Genomic DNA, 19,183 nt, shown 5'->3' with positions numbered 1-19,183 from the left:
GAAATCTAAAATTGATGGAAGAGGAGGAAGTTGATGCCTTCCAGTCAGAGTCTTAGGACCAACTGCAGCAGTGAAGGTTGAGGCTTGATTTGCAAACCCTTTTTGAGTCATTTTAGGAGACTGCAACGGATGACCACATTGAAGTACTTAACTATAACCCCAACCCCTTGAGGCAGAATTGAGGGCATCTTATTCTCCTATAAGATAGGGATATTGTTAGAGGTGCAAGTGGATCTGAATGGCCTAAGAGGTGGACTGTACTGGGCCCGGTTTACGTGCCTCTCCAAATTCACTCAGCCCCATTCTCCTCCCTGTTCACATGTTCATTGAAGATCTTAGGCCACCACTGTAGTCACTTCATCTTCTACCAGCACTGATTCTCTTATACACTCCCAGAGAGAGGGCCAGGCTTTGGCACAGCTTCCTTCATACCCACTGAACCATGGAGTGCTCATGGGTATGGAGTGTTCCTTCATACCCACTGAACTACTGGAGTGCTCCATTTCTTGGAGCTGACCGTCATTCCACCACCTCCTGTCTCAGATAAAATATTGTCCCACAGGGCATGGGCTCTGGCTTCCCCAGTGACTGCCTAAAAGGCCCTCAGAGGATCAGTAATATAACCCAGAAGTGAGGGGGACTCAATGCCTCTTGGGGCAAACTTTGACTAATTAGAACCTAGGGACAAGAGGAATCAATAAATAAATCCCTTTCCTTTCCTTCCTAAGATATGTGGGTCCTACAAACCTGGATGAAAGGTGTCCCAAGTGAGTTTACTTTTGAAGCTATGGCCAAATCCATTACACTCCACCTGGTACTTTATTTCCCTCCTTCCCTTCCCTGCTTTCATTTTTCTTTCGCTTTTGCTGACCTGGGATTGCACTTCCTAATAAACCTTAGCATATAAACTTCTTCGGGCTACTGTTTACTAGGAAACTTGAATTGAAGCACCAAAAGACATGGGTGAGGAGCAATCTAAATCTCTATCTGATCATACTCTCAGGTAGTATGCCATAAAAGAGTCTAAGTTCAATCTAAATTATCTCTCAACCAAGAAGCTGGGTGTTGGGGATGGAATTTAATCTTCAAGTATAAATACATAATAGAACAACTATATGTATATAATATATCCTATATAAGCATACTTGTATGGATATAAAATCACATCTTAGTTTACTTCTACAGTTTTTTATTATCTGGTTGCAGTGCCTATATAACTTCAGCCCATCAGGGTGTCTTTAAAATGAGCCGGTCATGTTCAACTTACACTGTTAATAAACATTAACATAGAGCAAAGGCTATTAGACTGCAGAGTTCTGACACAGGATGACCTTTTATGTAAAAGCAATAGACCTCTTAATATTCTGCTTTATAAATGAAAAGCTGACAGACCCTTAACTGTAATGGCACTAGCTGGCCCAGCTATAATGACAACACATGTGCACAACACAAATTAGAACTTTACAGCATCAGTAAGTTCTCTGGAATCCTAATTCTTAAAAGCTAGCACTAGGTGGAGACAGTGACTCATGCAATGCTTGCAGGCAGCCTTTTCCTAGTCCCCTGGAGAACTTGCTTCTATTTAATATTTCCATGTTTTTCTTCAGTGTGGATAGGGGTGTTCTTGAACAATTGGTATTTCTGATAGAAACATTATATAAAACAAAACATCTCAGGCTTTGGAAGGACCTACTTGAAAACACTCATGTACACACACAGCCCACAAGGCAGCCAAATAAGCTTCAAACGCAATTTTATTTATCTAATATAATGTCTTTATTAGCTTTGCCTTCCCATTAAAGGCAAAATTCTATTTGTGATACTTCATGAGTATCTACTTCCATGGATAGGAGTATGAACAAAGTTGCAGTTTCCTCCCAGATTTATTTGGACTTAAAAGAAAAAAACTAGGGTCTCTGTTCAATATTTGATTGACAGTTATCTCCTCTCTCAAAAACAAAATCCAGAATTAAACATATCAATTTCAGTATGATTAATGGAGCCACAGATCCACCACAATGCTTTATTCAATTAATCTTTTAAAGTAATAGAAAACAAAAATACTTTAGATAATTTTTTGGAGTCCAGTGCCTTTAATGGAACTACAACTATGAAAATTTGTGCAAGTCTGTATACATTGTAACAAAAAGATATTATTTACCACTCTTGGAAATCAATAGTAAAACGAAAACAAATCTAAATGTGCCCTAGTTGAAAATCGTCTTTTTCATATTCTATCAGGACAAAATTGTATTGTTTCCAATAAGGTAATGAACATAGTAATAAAATTAGACAATATATCATTTGGATCTGGTACAGTATATAATAGATAAATAACAGATATTCCAGCAAATTCCAGCTCAAATAAGCAGTGTCTAATAAACCTGAGGGTTAAAATGATCAGATTCACATCCCACAACTGTCAAAGAAATGCTTTAACGTTTTGCTTTACGCAAGCTGCTATTTATTTTGCTGACCATTTTTCAGTTTTTAGGATTACCTAAGCAACAAGATAATAGCACTTAGAATGTATTTATAATGAATTTAAAATGGTATGTTTCCGTAGAAACAGTGAAGAGGATATTATTCATATAGGTGCAATAATATATTTTGTGCATTAATTTTGATAGGATTCAGTTTATAAGACTGCCTTTAAGTACTCCATCTCTGAAAAAAAGGAAAGGATAAGAAAAATAAATATATAGATTGTAAAAAGTAATAGTAATAATGACTTACTTTGATGGAATTTGAAAACAGCCCATCAAAATTCCATGGATTTGAACTGTTTCGAAGTTTTCTAAGGTTCTAGTACTCTAGACAGGGAACAAATCACTCCAAATTTGGAACTACATGCACAAGCTGCATAAGGGTTAAAAGGTTAGATGCACCGCTGGAACCTGAATACATCAAATATTACTCTCTAGTTTTTAACCAGTATCACTGTATGAAATATTTTAGCCCATTTTTATTTTGCAACTTACAATGAATATTAAAGATAAATTAATATTTTATGTAAACAATTACTTTAAGATTTAAATTTTAAGTAACTTCATCCTAAAAGAAACAAGACACTAAAGACTGCAGCATTATTAATTTGCAAGCCAAAATTTACAAAGATCAAGTAATTTTTGTAAATTAAACATTATTCTACTGTATTTCTGGAATATTTTGTACAAACTAATAAATACAGTTGAAATTTGTTCATCTGCCTTATTGTACACTCATGCCCCTTTGCCCTATCTCTTTACATTATTTTGATAACTAGCAAATTATTTAAAACAGGAACTGGACTTTAATGGCAATTAAGGGCTAAGAAGGAGAATGCTATGCTATGATCATAATCCATCTTGTATAGTTGGGAGTTTCTAAGAATAAGAAATCATTTCAACAATGACACTGAAAAGAATATTTATTTCATCATATTTTCCATAATGTTATATTATATCCCTCTCAACTGATTTTCTTTAAGCACCTTAACACAATCTAAAGTTATTTTTAAAAGATTAATTATTAAATATGGTGGAAACATATGGTACATTAATAATAATTGCCAGTAGTACATATATATTTAGTCTAGAAAAATAAATGGATATACAAATAGATACAAAGCCAATCCTGACATCTCTTGGAAGTTAGCTTTTAACATAAGTCTTTTACCTGCTATTTTGTTTTGTTTTTATAGTTGGTTGAGCTTCCTGGTTATTTAGATTCTGGATACATAGGAGTAATTTATATTCAGCACTAAAAACCTATCATTATCTCCCATAGTCAGAGTTTCATACTTGGTATAAAAGCAAAGCTCTCTTTGCAACTCAGTAGTCTCTACAAAGTGCAAGATTTGTAAACAAAAAACCATCCCTTCTTCAACAATACCTGCTTATGATGGAATCATACGTGATCCTGGAGTTCTTGAATCTGTTGCATTCATCACCTACCTGGGCTTGATAGGTAGGTTAGCTTTGATATCTCAGATATTTGGTGGATAAACTCCCTAAAGTTTCCATATTTATTTAAATGAAAGCAAGATAAATGAACGCTGTCTCTTGAGCACTTGCTGTCTCTCCCCAGCACCACGCTAGGCATTACAGGGAATACAAAATAAGTTTTGAGATGACTTCGTCTCTTAGGAAAGTTTTATCATTTAGGAAGAAGCTCAGAGGGCTGGCAATTTTTTAAAAAACAAGACATAATCTAATAAAAAAAAAAAAAGAAACAGCACTTTCAACAAGAGTTATAACATGTAGTCTAAAAGGAAATAAGATAATATCAGCTATTTATAGAAAGAAACCATAGGGAAAATAATCCTTGAAGGATGCGTGAATGTTGTATACAAGGAGAATAGTTTGAGGTGAAGGGTAAGAAGAGAGGTCCATTTCAAGAAACCAAGGAAGAATAATCTTTTGATATTATATAACTCCCAAACATATGATTCTTTGAGTAAAGACAGAGTTTGAGCTAGAAGAGAGAGCAATTCATATCTGCAACTGGTCATTTCCTGGCCTCAGTTATGTCAACTAATTTTGCTTAAAGTGCTGATTGCCTCTATTTGTCCATATCAGACAGAAACAGTTAATTCCCTAAATCAATTTTCTCTTCCTTCAGTAGTAATAGATTTTTAGCTGGGTACACGGCTACCCAGCTATTACAAGATTTCTTTGCATTTAGGTGTAGCCATGTATCAAAGTTCTAGCCAGATAGGTTGTGAGTGGATATGATGGGCACCACTCACAGACCTTACCCTTAAAGCAACTGGATATGTACTCCACTAGTCCCTCTTCTCCATCCCACTGACTGGGAGATGATAAGAGCTCGACTAACTGCTTTAGAGCCATAGGTGGGAGCCACATGATAAGAATGGTAGAGCAACCTACCAGCTCTGTAGCACTACCTAGCTATAAACTATAATGCAAACAGAAATGAGCTTCAGGGTAAGCCTAAATGTTTTGGAGTCTCTTTGCCACAGCAGCTTAGCTTAACACGCTTTCTAGTATAATCTTGGTTTTTTTCATTGGCCCCAGTCTTTTACATTTTCCTGTGCACTTCCTCTGAACATTTTACTGCTTTTTCTGCTATCTACTTCTGGGAAATTTTCACGTGTTTCTGCCACCATTAAGTCATAGCCTTCCTAATTCTCATTGCTGTTTTCATAAATTCTTGTCCTGTTTTTCCTTCTTCTGATTTTCATCCACTTCTCTAAGTTCTTCAAGAAACACTCCTATAGGCAGGAAGTGTTAGCTCTTCAGAAATATTGACACTAAAAATATGTGTTGTTTTTTTTTTAATCTCCAGGGCCACTCCTAGGGTGTGCGGTGCCCTGCAAAAATAGTTTTTGTAGGGTACTTGCCTATGTAAACAACACAATTTTAGAATTCATTCCAAAACTTACAGGTCTGTGTGAGGCATAGTGATTAACGGATAGAGAAGAGATGCTTACACATTTGTTTATTGCTCAAGTGGTGCACGTGAAGATTCTTCATAAGTTCTAGACATTATCTCAGGTTCAGGAACCACCTCTTCGTGTTCTTTATCATCGAATGTGCAGTTCCTGACTAATTTCATATCCCTCCCCTCAAGAAGTTCCACTGTCATGGCTCTTTGGAATTTATTTGTATTGACATGGCATAGATCTTTTTGCCTCTGCAGTTCCTTAACACCATGATGCAATGCTGTTAACATAATTACTCATGACACCACAGCAGCCGTCACACCATCCGTGAATACCAGCTTACAAAGACTCCCTCAAAGGTCATTGCTGGGGTTCACTGATGATAACCAAGTACAAGTGTTACCCAGAGTATGTAGGAAAATGTGAATGATGATTTGTTTTCTAATCATGTTAAAATTATTTTTTGGAATTTTATAGCATAATCATAGACCAACATAAGTCCAATTATATATATATATATATATATATATATATTTGAACTTTTTCTGCTACAATCATTGCATTCAAGAATGTGGTTTCTTCCAATGTTAACCACATCTTCACCCTTACCACAAGTGGGGAGGATGGAAGAGGGGCCAATAAGCAGAATGAAATGATGAGTCTCATTTGCACGAAGAATGTTCATCCTTTCTTCTGCATGGCTTAAGATCAACAAGACAGCATGTCACGTCGATCAGAGGTATGATAGGACATAGATCCAAAATGGCTTGTTGAGGCTTCAGAGCAGTAATCTCTAAAGCCCTCAGAAAAGACAGGCATGATAACTTCCAGAGGACTGCCAAACAGACATGTGACTTGGAGCCTGCAGACAGGGTGAGTGAGTCCCTTGGACACCAGTGGAGGAGTGCAAAGGATAAAGCAAACCTGCTGCCATTCTCCACGCAAGATTGCCATAGACAAGAGGTGGTGCCATGGTCAGAACACATACAGGCGAAAGCCAACACATAGGTATGCACACATAACTTAAACTCAAGAATAGGCAGTGAATCATCCAAAGTCCAGAGCCTTGAACTTGTTCTGTATCTGAAATGAGTGAGAGTCACCCAAAAATCACCATGTCAGTACCATTCTGGAGGCCCAGTCTCCATACCATACCACAAAAGAAATATTGTGCTGGCCAGCAAGAATGATCCACTCATCAGGTTACCCTCTGAACCTATAGCTTCTCAGGGTATCTGTCCAACCCCACAATGAGTAGAGGAACAGAGAGGGCCTTGAAGGGAAAAAATAGGGATGGGACCCACACCATCCCAGTCTGGACTTAAAGCATTCTTGTCACCAGAGACATCTTAGAAAATTTCAAGGCAGACACTTCGAGGTAAAGGCTCCTGGGGCCTGGGATCTGGTCAGGGGACCCACTTGCCTAGTCTAAGGTGGTTCCCTGTGTTTACCCAGGAAATTATGGGACAGTCTTCAACCATCTCTACTCAGAATAGGTCAAAGAGATTAGAAGTTATAAGGAAGTGAGTGATAGCTTTTCAAAAGTATCTCCAATTCAGAAATATTTCCCCAAACAGCTCTTAAAGTCTGTAGATAGTCTATTGTGAGTCGCATTTCAGTTCTGCGTCAATCAAAGATCTTAGGAAACAGATGAGAAATAAGAACAAGAAACTGAAAAACAAAGAAGAACACCCCAGAGGTCCCACATGAAAAGGACAAGAGCAGTTAGGTAGAGAAAAGAAATGATGAGGTATGAGAGCTCTGAGGTATGGGAAAAGAATGAATATTAGTAGGAAGTCCACAAATGTAATGAAATAACAAGGATGCTTTGTCTAAAGTCTGCCTTGGGAAACAACATCCAACGCATTTTCACCACCTACATTTATGTTGCTGGGTGCCAGGGATCCCAGGAACGGAGGCAGTTTCTATCCTTGAGGAGTCCCAGTTTGGTGAGCAGGATGGGCCAATGGAACAGGTATCAGTGACACAGGTGATCAGGGTAATCATGGGTTTTGTAGAAAGTACTGCAGAGAACTGACCATAGCACCACGGATTCTTCTTGAGGGGTTTGAAGAGTCAACAGAGAGGACATGGGAATTTGGTTCCCTAGGACTCAGAGCAGTGTCTGGCCCATAGGACACATTCTGCTATTTACTCAATGAATGAATAAGTTAACCTGGACTCCAGTAGTCCCCTTTATCACAGTTTTTCTTTCTTCAGTTTCAGAAACAAGCGATCAACCACAGTCTGAAAATACTAAAGGGAAAACTCCTGTTGAAAGAGAGAGAGGGAAAGAGAGGAAGAGACCACATTCACATAACCGTTATTACAGCATATTGTTATAATTGTTCTATTTTATTACTAGTTATTGCTATTGTCTTATTGTGTATAACTTATAAATTAAACTTTATCACTTATGTTTATATAATAAAAAACAAAGTGTGTGTATATGTATATGGTTTGATATTATCTGTGGTTATATATATATATAAAATATATATATCAAATTATATATATATATATATATATATATACATGGTTTGATATTTTCTGTGGTTTCAGGCATCCACTAGGGGTCTTGAAATGTATAGGGAGGGAGTCTGCACATTTAAAATCTAGCTGGTGAATTCTAACTTCTCAATTTCCCACATATTGATATTCGAAATTATTGAATTCTTAAATCTTTAAAGTGAGAGAACATAAATAAACACACAAATTCCTTTACTTCTAAGTAAGAGATCATTTGCTTGCTATAATTTGCAAGACATCACAAAATTCCCCTACTCAAAATTATTTCTCAAAATTAAGTACTGAAATTCCATCATTGCCAATCAATTTATTTATGCTTAAATAATGATTCTTTTTTGGCCAAAGCCACTGCAAGATTTACAAAACAAAGAGTTGATATGTTACAGTCTGCGGTAGAATAATGGTCCCTCTAAAGATGCTCACACCCTAATTCCTAAAACATGACTATTACTTCAGAGGCAAAATTAAACTTTGTGGGTATGATTAAGTTCAGGATTTTGAAATAGGTGGATTTCCTGGATTATCTGTGTTTAGGCCCTAAACCTAATCATAAGTGTCCTTATAAGAGAGAGGCAGAAGGAATTTTGACACTACAAAAGAGGGGAAGGCAATATGATCACAAAAACAAAGATTAAAGTGATGAGGCCTCAAACCAAGGGATGCTGGCAGCCACCAAAAGCTGAGAGGCAAGGAATGTATTGTTCCCTATAACCTCCAGAGGTAGTATGGCCACACTGACACTTGATTTGGGCTCAATGATACTGATTTTTAAATTTCTGGCATCTAGAATTATGAAGATAAATTTCTATTGTTTTAAGTCACCAAGTTTGCGGCAGTTTGTTACACCAGCCAAAGGAAACTAATACATAATTTCAAAATAAGTTATAAATTCCAACAGTAATTGCTTCTTTGCTTTGAGGTAAGTTTAGAGTGTAGAAATAGAGAAAATTTTTTAATTCATATTTGCATATTCCTCTTTAGCTAGACTTTTTTACTACAGATTTTTTGGAGGTCATTTTCATTCATTTCCTTTTATTTAAAACAAGTTGTAATATTATAATCAAACTACATTTTAAATTTTTATGTCCTAATTTTCTTTAAAACTGGTAATATTTGCATTATGTTTTTCATAATCATCATTCTTAGTAAGTGCATAAAAGTTCATAGAAGAGGGACTTGACTAGAGATATCTGGTATTTGCCTCCTTCACAAAGAAGAACCAAAATAGTGGGCAGATTATCACACTTCTAACAGATCATCTAAGACAGAACACTGGAATTCAACAGAGCAGTGACAGAAAACACCAAAAGCAAGGAAGGAGGGAAATGAGGCAGCCTATTTAATTAGAATAGAATAGGAATCTGGAGAGGATCCCCAGTGTGGGGAAAGGATAAGTAAGATATCCCTAGCAGTCTACATTTCCACAATAGACTCCTGTAGTTGTAGCCATGGGAAAGTGCCTCAACCCTCGCAGGTCCTGAAACTAACATAGTTAGATGCCTGGAGGCCACACAACAGCATTGCTTCAGAGAGAGAGAGCTCATGCTGGTTCCCCAAGTCCTAAGCAGCTACAGCATGGCACCATTTTGAGGGCCCAGTCCCCACAAGACTACATCCTGCCCTGGGGTCCAACAGCCCCTACATCTACAAATCCATGGAGCTCCATTGACATCTCCCACTTGCAGCTACCACTGTGGCTTGCTGCTGCCACCAGGGCTGAAGTGCAAGCTGTTAGTTGTGACCCCACTGCTCCCACCAGCAAAACTATGTACATTTTCAAGCACCCCAATGACAGACTCTGCCACTGCTGCTGGCAGTTGCCACCAAGGCCAAAGCATGAGCCATTGGCAGTGACTCCACCACCCCCAACAGAGGAACTGTCACACATTTGCTAATGCCCTAAGGACAAGCTACTCCACCTGCAGCCACCATCTGGGGCTAAAGTGTATACTCCCCAGCTGCCTGACTATGGTTTCTTCCAATGACAGCAACCCTGCCCTCCCCAGTAGCAGGGCCACAGCAAAGCCACTGATCCTTCCCCCAACTCAACCTTTTCACCAGGGACCTGGGAATTACCCCATATCTGCCTACCACAGCCAGCATCTGCATGCACCATAGGGGACCTGAGGTCAAGTTGGCCCAGCCCAGCTCCTTATCCAGTGCCTAAGCATGCCATCTGGGGGCCCGGAGATTGCCCAGCACAGCACACCACCATTGGCATCTGAGCACTCCTTCCAGAGGCCTGAGGTTGGGCCCACCCAGTCTGCCACTATCATCACAGCTGATGCCCACACACACACACAAGGGCCCACCTGGTATCCCCATCCCCAGCAAAATTTCACCACAACTAACAACTCCATCCTAATCCACTGAGGAAATCACAGACATTACTGACCCAACCAACACCATAAATACATCTTCATGAAAAAGTCCTCATCTACAAAAGCTAATTCAAAAAACTGGATGAAGCAACTCTTATGCCAGATATGCAGATATCAATAACATAAAGACACACAAAAACACCAAGAATAATCAAGAAAAGATCACATCTCCAAAAGAACACAATAATTCTCCAGTAAGAGTCTAGTGAAAAATAAATTATGAAATGCCAGAGAAAGATTCAAAATAATGATACTAAAGAAGCTCAGTGAGATACAAGAAAATACAGATAAACAATACAAAGAAATTAGGAAAATAATTCAAGATATAAATGAGAAATTTATTAAAGAGATAGATATCATTACAAAAGAACCAAACGAATCCTAGGAATGAGATAATCCATTGAATGACATAAAAAATACATTTGAGAGCTTCAACAAGAGTATGTAAAGCAGAAGAAAGAATTTCTGAACTTAAAAACAGGCCTTTTTTTTTTTTTTTTGAGACGGAGTCTCACTCTGCCACCCAGGCTGGAGTGCAGTGGTGTGATCTTGGCTCACTGCAAGCTCTGCCTCCTGGGTTCATGCCATTCTCCTGCCTCAGCTTCCCGAGTAGCTGGGACTACAGGTGCCCACCACCATGTCCGACTAATTTTTTGTATTTTTAGTAGAGACAGGGTTTCACTGTGTTAGCCAGGATGGTCTCGATCTCCTGACCTCGTGATCCACCTGCCTCGGCCTCCCAAAGTGCTGCGATTACAGGTGTGAGCCACTGCACCTGGCCAAAAATAGGCCTTTTGAAATAACCAATCAAGCAAAAATTTTGAAAAGAAAAACAAAGTCTATGTTACATATGGCACACCATAAAATGATCAAATATTTGAATTTCCAGTGTCCCAGGAGGCAAATAGAAAACAAAAAGGATAGAAAACATATTGAATGAAATAATAACTGAAACCTTCCCAAGTCCAGCAAGAGATTTAGACATCCAAGTACAGGAAGCTCAGAGATCCCCAAATAGATGCAATTCAAAAAAGTCTTCTCCATTGCATATTATATATGCAATGTCAATAATAGAGAAAATTCTAAACACATCTGGAGAAAAGCATCTAGTCACTTATGAGGAAACCTCTAGCAGACTAACAGCAGGTTTCTTAGTAGAAACATTATAGGAGAGAATGAGATAATATATTCAAAATGCTGAAAGAAAAAAACTGTCGCATGTTATGTCCAGAAAAGTTATCCTTCATTAATGAAGGAGAAATAAAGTCTTTCTCAGACAAGCAAAAGCTGAGAAAATTTGTTATCACTAGACCAGCGCTACAAAAAATGCTTAAAATCCTACACTTGGAAACAAGAGGATGATATCTACCATCATGAAAACATACAAAAGTATAAAACCCACTGGTAGAGCAAACACAAAAATAAGAAAGAGAAAAGTCTAAAATGTTACCACTATAGAAAACCACCAAACCACAATGATAAAAATAAAAGAGAGAGAAAGAAACAAAGGCTATACCAAAAAAGAAAACAAAAAAGAATTAATAAATTGACAAAAATAAGTCCTCACATCATAACATAACCTTGAATGTAAATAGATCAAACTTTCCATTTAAAAGATACAGACCAGCCAAATGGATTAAAAGAAAATGATCAAACACTATGTGGCTGATATGGTTTGGATCTGTGTCCCCACCCAAATCTCATGTTCAATTATAATCCCCAATGTTGGAGGTGGGGCCTGGTGGAAGGTGACTGAATCACAGGGATAGTTTCTCATGGTTTAAAATCATCCCCCAGTGCTATTCTCTTGATAAGAGTTCTCACAACATCCGCTTGTTTAAAAGTATGTAGCACCGGCCAGGCATGGTGGCTTATGACTGTAATCCCAGCACTTTTGGAGGCTGAAGTGGGTGGATAACCTGAGGTCAGAAGTTCAAGACCAGCCTGGGCAACATGGCAAAACCCCATCTCTACTAAAAATACAAAATTTAGCCAGGCGTGGTGGTGTGCACTTGTAATCCCAGCTACTCAGGAAGCTGAGGCAGGAGAATCACTTGAACCAGGGAGGTGGAACTTAAAGAGTGGGCCAAGATGGCACCACTGCACTCCAACCTAGGTGACAGAGTGAGACTCCATCTCAAAAAAAAAAAAAAAAAAAAAAGTAGCATCTCCCCCCTCTCTCTCTTCCTCCTGCTCTGGCCATGTGAAGTACTGGCTCCCTATTTGTCTTCCACTATGACTGTAAGTTTCCTGAGGCATCTCCAGAAGCCAAGCAGGTGCTGCCATGTTTCCTTTACAGCCTGTGGAACCATGAACCAATTAAACCTCTTTTCTTTACAGCAATGTGAGAACACACTAATACAGTGGCTTACAAGAAACTCACTTTATCTATAAAGACACATATAGTCTGAAAGTAAAGGAGTAGAAAAACAGATTCCCTGAAAATGAAAACCAAATGTGAGCAGGAGTAGCTACACTTAGATAAAACAGACATTGGTTTAAAATAATAAAAAGAGACAAAGTCATTATATAATGATAAAGTGATCAATTCAGTAAGAGGATATAACAATACTAAACATATATGTACCCAACACAGAAGCATTCAGATACATGAACCAAATAATATTAAACATAAAGGGAGAAATAAACTGTAATACAGTAACAGTTGGATACATCAACATCCTACTCTCAACATAGACATGTCATGTAGATAGAAAATTAAGAAAGAAACATTGGATTTAAACTGCATGTTAGACCAAATGGACTAAACAGACTTTTACAGGACAATTCATGCAATAGCTATAGAATACTCATTTTTTCTCATCAGTACATGGAACATTCTCCAGGATAGACCATTTGTTAGGACACAAAACAAGTCCCAACATATTTTAAAAACCTGAAGTCATATCAAGTCTCTTCTCAGACCAAAAAAAAAAAACTAAAAATAAAACTAGAAGATAATAACAAGAGGAACTTTGGAAACTACAAATACATAGAAATTAAACATTCTCCTGAATGACCATTGAATCAAGGAAGAAACCAAGGAGAAATTAAAAAAGTTCTTGAAAAAATGCAAACCAAAACGCAACACACCAAAGCCTGTCCGATACAGCAAAAGCAGTGCTAAGAGGGAAATTTATGGCAATAAACAGCTACATCAAAAAAAAAGAGAAAGATTTCAAACGATCTAACAAAGCACCTCAAGGGACTACAAAAGCAAGAAAAAAATCCCAAAATTAGTAGAAAGAAAAAGGAAAGAAATAATATCAGAGCAGAAATAAATAAACACATAAAAGATAATATGAAGGATCGACAAAAAGTTGGTTTTTCCAAAAGATAAGCAAAAGCAATGAACTGTTAGCTAGAATCATCAAGAACAAAAGAGAGAAGACCCAAATAAACCCAGAAATGAAAATGGAGACATTACAACTGATACCACAGAAAACAAAAGCTCATCAGAGACTATTATGAATAACTATACATTCGCAAACTGGAAAGCCTAGAGAAAATGGGTAAATTCCTGGATGCATACAATCTACCAAGATTTAATCAGGAAGAAACAGAAGACCTGAACAAACCAATAAGAAGTAACGAGATTCAATCAGTAACAAAAAGTCTTCTGCAAAGAAAAGTCCAGGACCTGATGGCTTCACTGCCAAATTCTAACACTTACAAAGAAGAATTTACCAGCTCTCTTCAAACTATTCTAAACTATTCCCCACAAAAAATAAAGACTATGGAATTCTCTCTAGCTCATTCTATAAGGCCAGTGTTACCTTAATACCAAAACTAGACAAGGATGCAACAACAAAAAGAAAACTACAAGCCAATATCCTTGATGAATTTAGATGTAAAAATTTTCAACAAAATACTAGCAAACTGAATCCAACAGTACATTAAAAAGGTAACACACCACAATCAAGTGGGATTTATCTCAGGGATGCAAGGATGGTTCAACATGCACAAATCAATAAATTTGATAAAACACATCAAGAGAATGAAGTACAAAAACTGTAAGATTATCTCAATAGACACAGAAAAAGCATTTGATAAAATTTAACATTTATTCATGATAAAAACTATCAACAAACTAGGCACTGAGAGAACATACCTCAACATAATAAAGGTAACATATGACAAACCCACAGCTAACATACTGAATGGGGAAAAGCTGAAAACATTACCTCTAAGAACTGGAGCAAGACAAGGATACCCACTCTCACCATTCTTATTCAACATAGTACTGGAAGTCCTAGCCAGAGCAATCAGGCAAGAGAAAAAAATAAAAGGCATCCAAATTGGAAAAGAGGATGTCAAACTGTCCCTCTTTGCAGATAATATAATCTTATAGCTACAAAAAAAACACTAAAGATTCCATGAAAACAAACCTCTGAAATAATCAATAAATTTACAGGACACAAAATTAACATACAATAATCAGTAGTATTTCTATATACCAAATGTGAACTAGCTGAGAAAGAAATCAAGGCTCATTTATAATAGCTACAAAGTAATAAAATAAAATACCTAGGAATAGATTTAACCAAAGTGAAAGGCTTCTACAAGGAAAACAACAATACACTGATGAAAGAAAATGAAGCGGACACAAACAAATGGAAAGACATTCCATGTTCAGGGATCAGAAGAACTAATATCATTAAAATTACCATACAGCCAAAAGCAATCTACAGATTCAACACAATCCCTATCAAAGTGCCAATGTCATTTTTTACAGAAATAGAAAAAAAATTCTAAAATTCATATGGAAATAAAAAAGACTCCAAATAACCAAAGCAATCCTGAGCAAAAGAACAAAGCTGAAGGCATCATACTACCTGACTTCAAAATATATTACAAGGCTACAGTGACAAAAATAACATGGAATTGGTATAAAAACAGACAAATGGACCAGTGAAGCAGAAAAGAGAACCTAAAAATAAATCCACATATTTACAGACAACAGATTTTTGACAAAGATGCTAAGAACAAACATTGGTGAAAAGACACCCTCTTCAATAATCAGTTTTGGGAAAATTGCATCTCCATGTGCAGAAGAATGAAATTAGACACCTATCTCTCACCATATACAAAAATCAACTCAAGATGAATTGAAAACTTAAACCTAAGACCCAAAACTAAAATACTAGAAGAAAACAAAAAGCACTTCAAAACTTTGTTCTGCCTATGGATATTATGGCTAAAACCCCAAAAGCACAGGCAGCAAAGTCAAAAATAGACAAATAGACTATATTAAACTAAAAAGCTTCTGCACAGCAAAGTAAACAATCAACAAAGTGAAAAGACTATCTGTTGAATGGGAGAAAATATTTGTAAACTATTTGTCTGACAAGGAGCTGATATCCAGAATATACAAGGAACTTAGACAATTCAACAGTAAAAAGACAAATAATTCCATGAAAAAGTGGGCAAAGAATGTGAATAGACTTTAAAAAAAAAAAAAAAAAGACATACAGATGGCCAACAGGCATTTGAAAAAATACTCAACATCACTAATCATCAGAGAAATGCAAATCAAAACTACAATGAGATATCATCTCACCCCAGTTAGAATGGCTATTATTAAAAAGAAAAAAAAAAACATGCTGGCAAGGACGTGGAGAAAAGAAACTCTTATACACTGTTGGTGGGAATGTAAATTAGCACAGCCATTAGGGAAAACAGTATGGAGATTTCTCAAAAAAGCTAAAAATAGAACTACCATACAATCTAGCCATCCCACTACTGGGCATTTATCCAAAGGAAAAGAAATCAGTATATCAAAAGGATACCTACACTCATGTCTTTATTGCAGCATTATTCACAGTAGCAAGCTATGGAATCAACCTAAGCTTTCATCAGTGGACAGATTGATAAAGAAAATGTGGAGCATATATAAAATGGAATATTATTTAGCCATAAAAAATGAAATCATGTCATTTGCAGCAACATAGGTGGAACTAGAGGTCATTATGATAAGTGGAATAAGCCAGGAACAGAAAGACAAATATCACATATTCTCACTCATATGTGAGAGCTAAAAATGTTGATTTCATGAAGGTAGAGAGCAGAATGATACCAGAGACTGGAAAAGGTATACGGTTGGGGATTGTGCGGAATGAACAGAGCTTGCTTAATGGATACAAACATATAGTTAGATAGAAGGAATAAGTTCTAATGTTTGATAGCAGAGTAGAGTAACCATAGTTAGCAACAATGTATTGTGCATTTGAAAATAGCTAGAAGAAAGGACTTGAAAAGTTCCCAACACATAGAAACGGTAAATACTCAATGGGACCCCCCCAAACACTCTGACTTGATCATTACACATTCATGCTTGTAATAAAATATCACATGTACTTCATAAATATGTACAAATATTACGTAGCAATAAAAATTAGTTTATGCAAAATATCATAGATTGCTTAACTAAATCCTTATTATTAAATATGTTTCTTCTAATTTTTAAAATTAAATAAAATATTTAATGAATATATCTGTTCATAAAGCATTTTCCTCTTTCAACATGTAGGATTACTACCTTAGGCTAGACATTTAGAAAGGCAATTGCTGGCCAGGCATGGTGGCTCACACCTGTAATTCCAGCACTTTGAGAGGCCAAGGTGGGCAGATTCCCTGAGCTCAGGTGTTCGACACCAGCAGGGGCAATATAGTGAAACCCCATCTCTACAAAAAAATGCAAAAACCAGCCAGGCATTGTGGCTTGCCTGTATTCCCAGCTACTCGGGGGAGCTGAGGCGGGAGGATGACTTGAGCCCAGGAGGTCAAGGCTGAAATGAGCCAAGATTGTGCCACTGCACTCCACCCTGGGTGACAGAGCGAGACCCCATTTCCTAAAAAAACCAAACAGTAAGAAATGTAATTGCTAAGTCAAAGAATATTAGCATTTAAAGTTATTGATGTATATTGCCATATTGTTCTCCAAAGGAGTGGTGCTGATTAGAATTATTTTTCTGTAAAAGAAGTCAGTAGGCCAATACCTACAGATTTGACCATAATGTTTAAAATTACTTAACTCTGACTCGGGAAGTGATAAAAATAGAAAGAAGTTCTCTAGAAGTTATGTGTATATCCAAGCCAATTGTAGGTAACTTACCTATTCTCACAAGAATCTGAAGACTTAATGTGACCTCAGACCTGTCTGGATTAGGTGCTTCTGTACATTGGATGGTTTTAACTTTCACCACTTATGTCTTAACCAACAACTGATTAATTTCTGTTCCCCTTACTACACTACAAGTTCTGCAAGGACAGAGATCCTGACCATCTTGCACATGGTTATATCTGCAAAGTCTAACACAATATCTGAAACATAATAAATACATAATAGATAAGAAGATACTGAAGTAAAGTTTCTTTTTTTATTGATATGTCATATTTGTACATCTTTTTTATTGATACATAATATTTGTACATATTTATGGGGTAAATGTGATATTTTGTTCTATGCATAGAATGTGTAATGATCAAGTATGGCATTTAGGATATCCATTACCTCAAGTGTTTATCATTTCCATGTGTTGATAACATTTCAAGTCTTCCTTTTAGCTATTTTGAAATACACAACACCTTTTTGCTAACGATAGAAACCCAACAGTGCTACAGAACGTTAGAACTTATTCCTTCCATCTAACTCTACAAGTGCTATTAACCAAATTTCTTCATCCTCCCAGTCCCCCCTCAACACACACACACACACACTTCTCAGCCTCTGGTATCTATCATTCTACTCCCTACCTCCAGGAGATCAACTCTTTTAGTTCCCATATATGGATAAGAATATGCAATGTCTGTCTTTCTGTGCCTGGTTTATATGTACATGATTATGCCTGTATTTTAAAAGATCAAAAGGAATAATTTACTTTCAAATACAGAGATAGGAATTCTAATTTTAGAGCCTCCAAACTCTGAACTACATAACTGTGCCCGTTAACCTCTACTCTCCTATTAATATAAGAAGTTTGGAGAGGGAGGGACCTCAAGACGGCTGACTAGAAGAATCTGGGATTCACCTCCTCCACAAACGAGAACTAAAATAGCAAGTAGGTCATCACACTTCAAATAGACCATCTAAGAGAGAACATGAAACTCAACAAGAAACACTTAAGGCCAAGAAAGGAGCAGGAAGTGAGGCAGCCTGCTTGTACTCTGCAAGTCACTGTGGAGGAACACCTACCTCTCAAGGGCCTCAATGCCAAATTACCTTCCAAATTAAATCATAATGAAAGTATTAAAATCAGGTAGGTATTTACTAGTTGCATAAATCTTGCACTTCTGAACAAACCTTTAAATACAGTGAAATACTGAGCCAGTACATGCCCAGGGAACGTCCCATGCATCTTATCTACGTTTTACTTCTCATTACAGTGACCAAGGGTGAGTAGGGAATACTTTCACTTACCAGCCTTCAGGTCTAGATGCTTTTTCTCTTGGATATGAGAGGAATTATGGTTAATTGTTCACACTTATCATTTCTCACTGAGGGAAATGAGGTCCAAGACTTGTCCAGCAAGTTAAAGGAAAAGCTTTACAGATGTCTACAGCCATACAAACCACATGGAAAAATAACCCATGTTTAGACATAAAGAGCCTTGAACGCCCAGAAAGTGACCTACTTTGAACAGTAATTTTAATAGTTCAGTTCAAGTGTGACTGTCATAAAAGAAGTCACCCAATAAATATTCGTTGAGTAAAACTGTTAAAATCAGGATGTGAGATGATCTTCTCTCTGTTCTTTTACAGCAAAATTGGGACATTTTCTCTGAGAGGCAAGAAGCAATAGCGATTTCCCAAAGTTTCTAAGCCTCTCAAAAGGGTGATTTATATTTTCCTCTAACACTGTACTTTATACAAAGAAAACTCTTAATAA

General features: G+C 37.0%; 1 protein-coding gene across 3 annotated transcripts in view; it reads right to left on the bottom strand.

The window, feature by feature from the left end:
- The window catches only part of DCDC1 (doublecortin domain containing 1), a 515,544-nt gene that overhangs the window by 102,821 nt on the left and 393,540 nt on the right, over positions 1–19,183 (bottom strand). Inside the window, exon 21 of one of the 3 annotated variants that reach the window (XM_054441511.2) lies at positions 7,267–7,657. The exons of the other annotated variants lie outside the window; for them this stretch is intronic. Coding sequence (XP_054297486.1) covers positions 7,609–7,657 — 49 coding nt within the window. The 3' untranslated portion in view covers positions 7,267–7,608. Of the gene's footprint in view, positions 1–7,266; positions 7,658–19,183 lie in introns of those variants that run through there. 3 annotated transcript variants of the gene reach the window in all.

This window comes from Pongo pygmaeus, chromosome 9 (assembly GCF_028885625.2).
Source record: "Pongo pygmaeus isolate AG05252 chromosome 9, NHGRI_mPonPyg2-v2.0_pri, whole genome shotgun sequence".
Lineage (NCBI taxonomy): Eukaryota > Metazoa > Chordata > Mammalia > Primates > Hominidae > Pongo > Pongo pygmaeus.
This window is presented reverse-complemented; position numbering and strand designations above follow the sequence as displayed.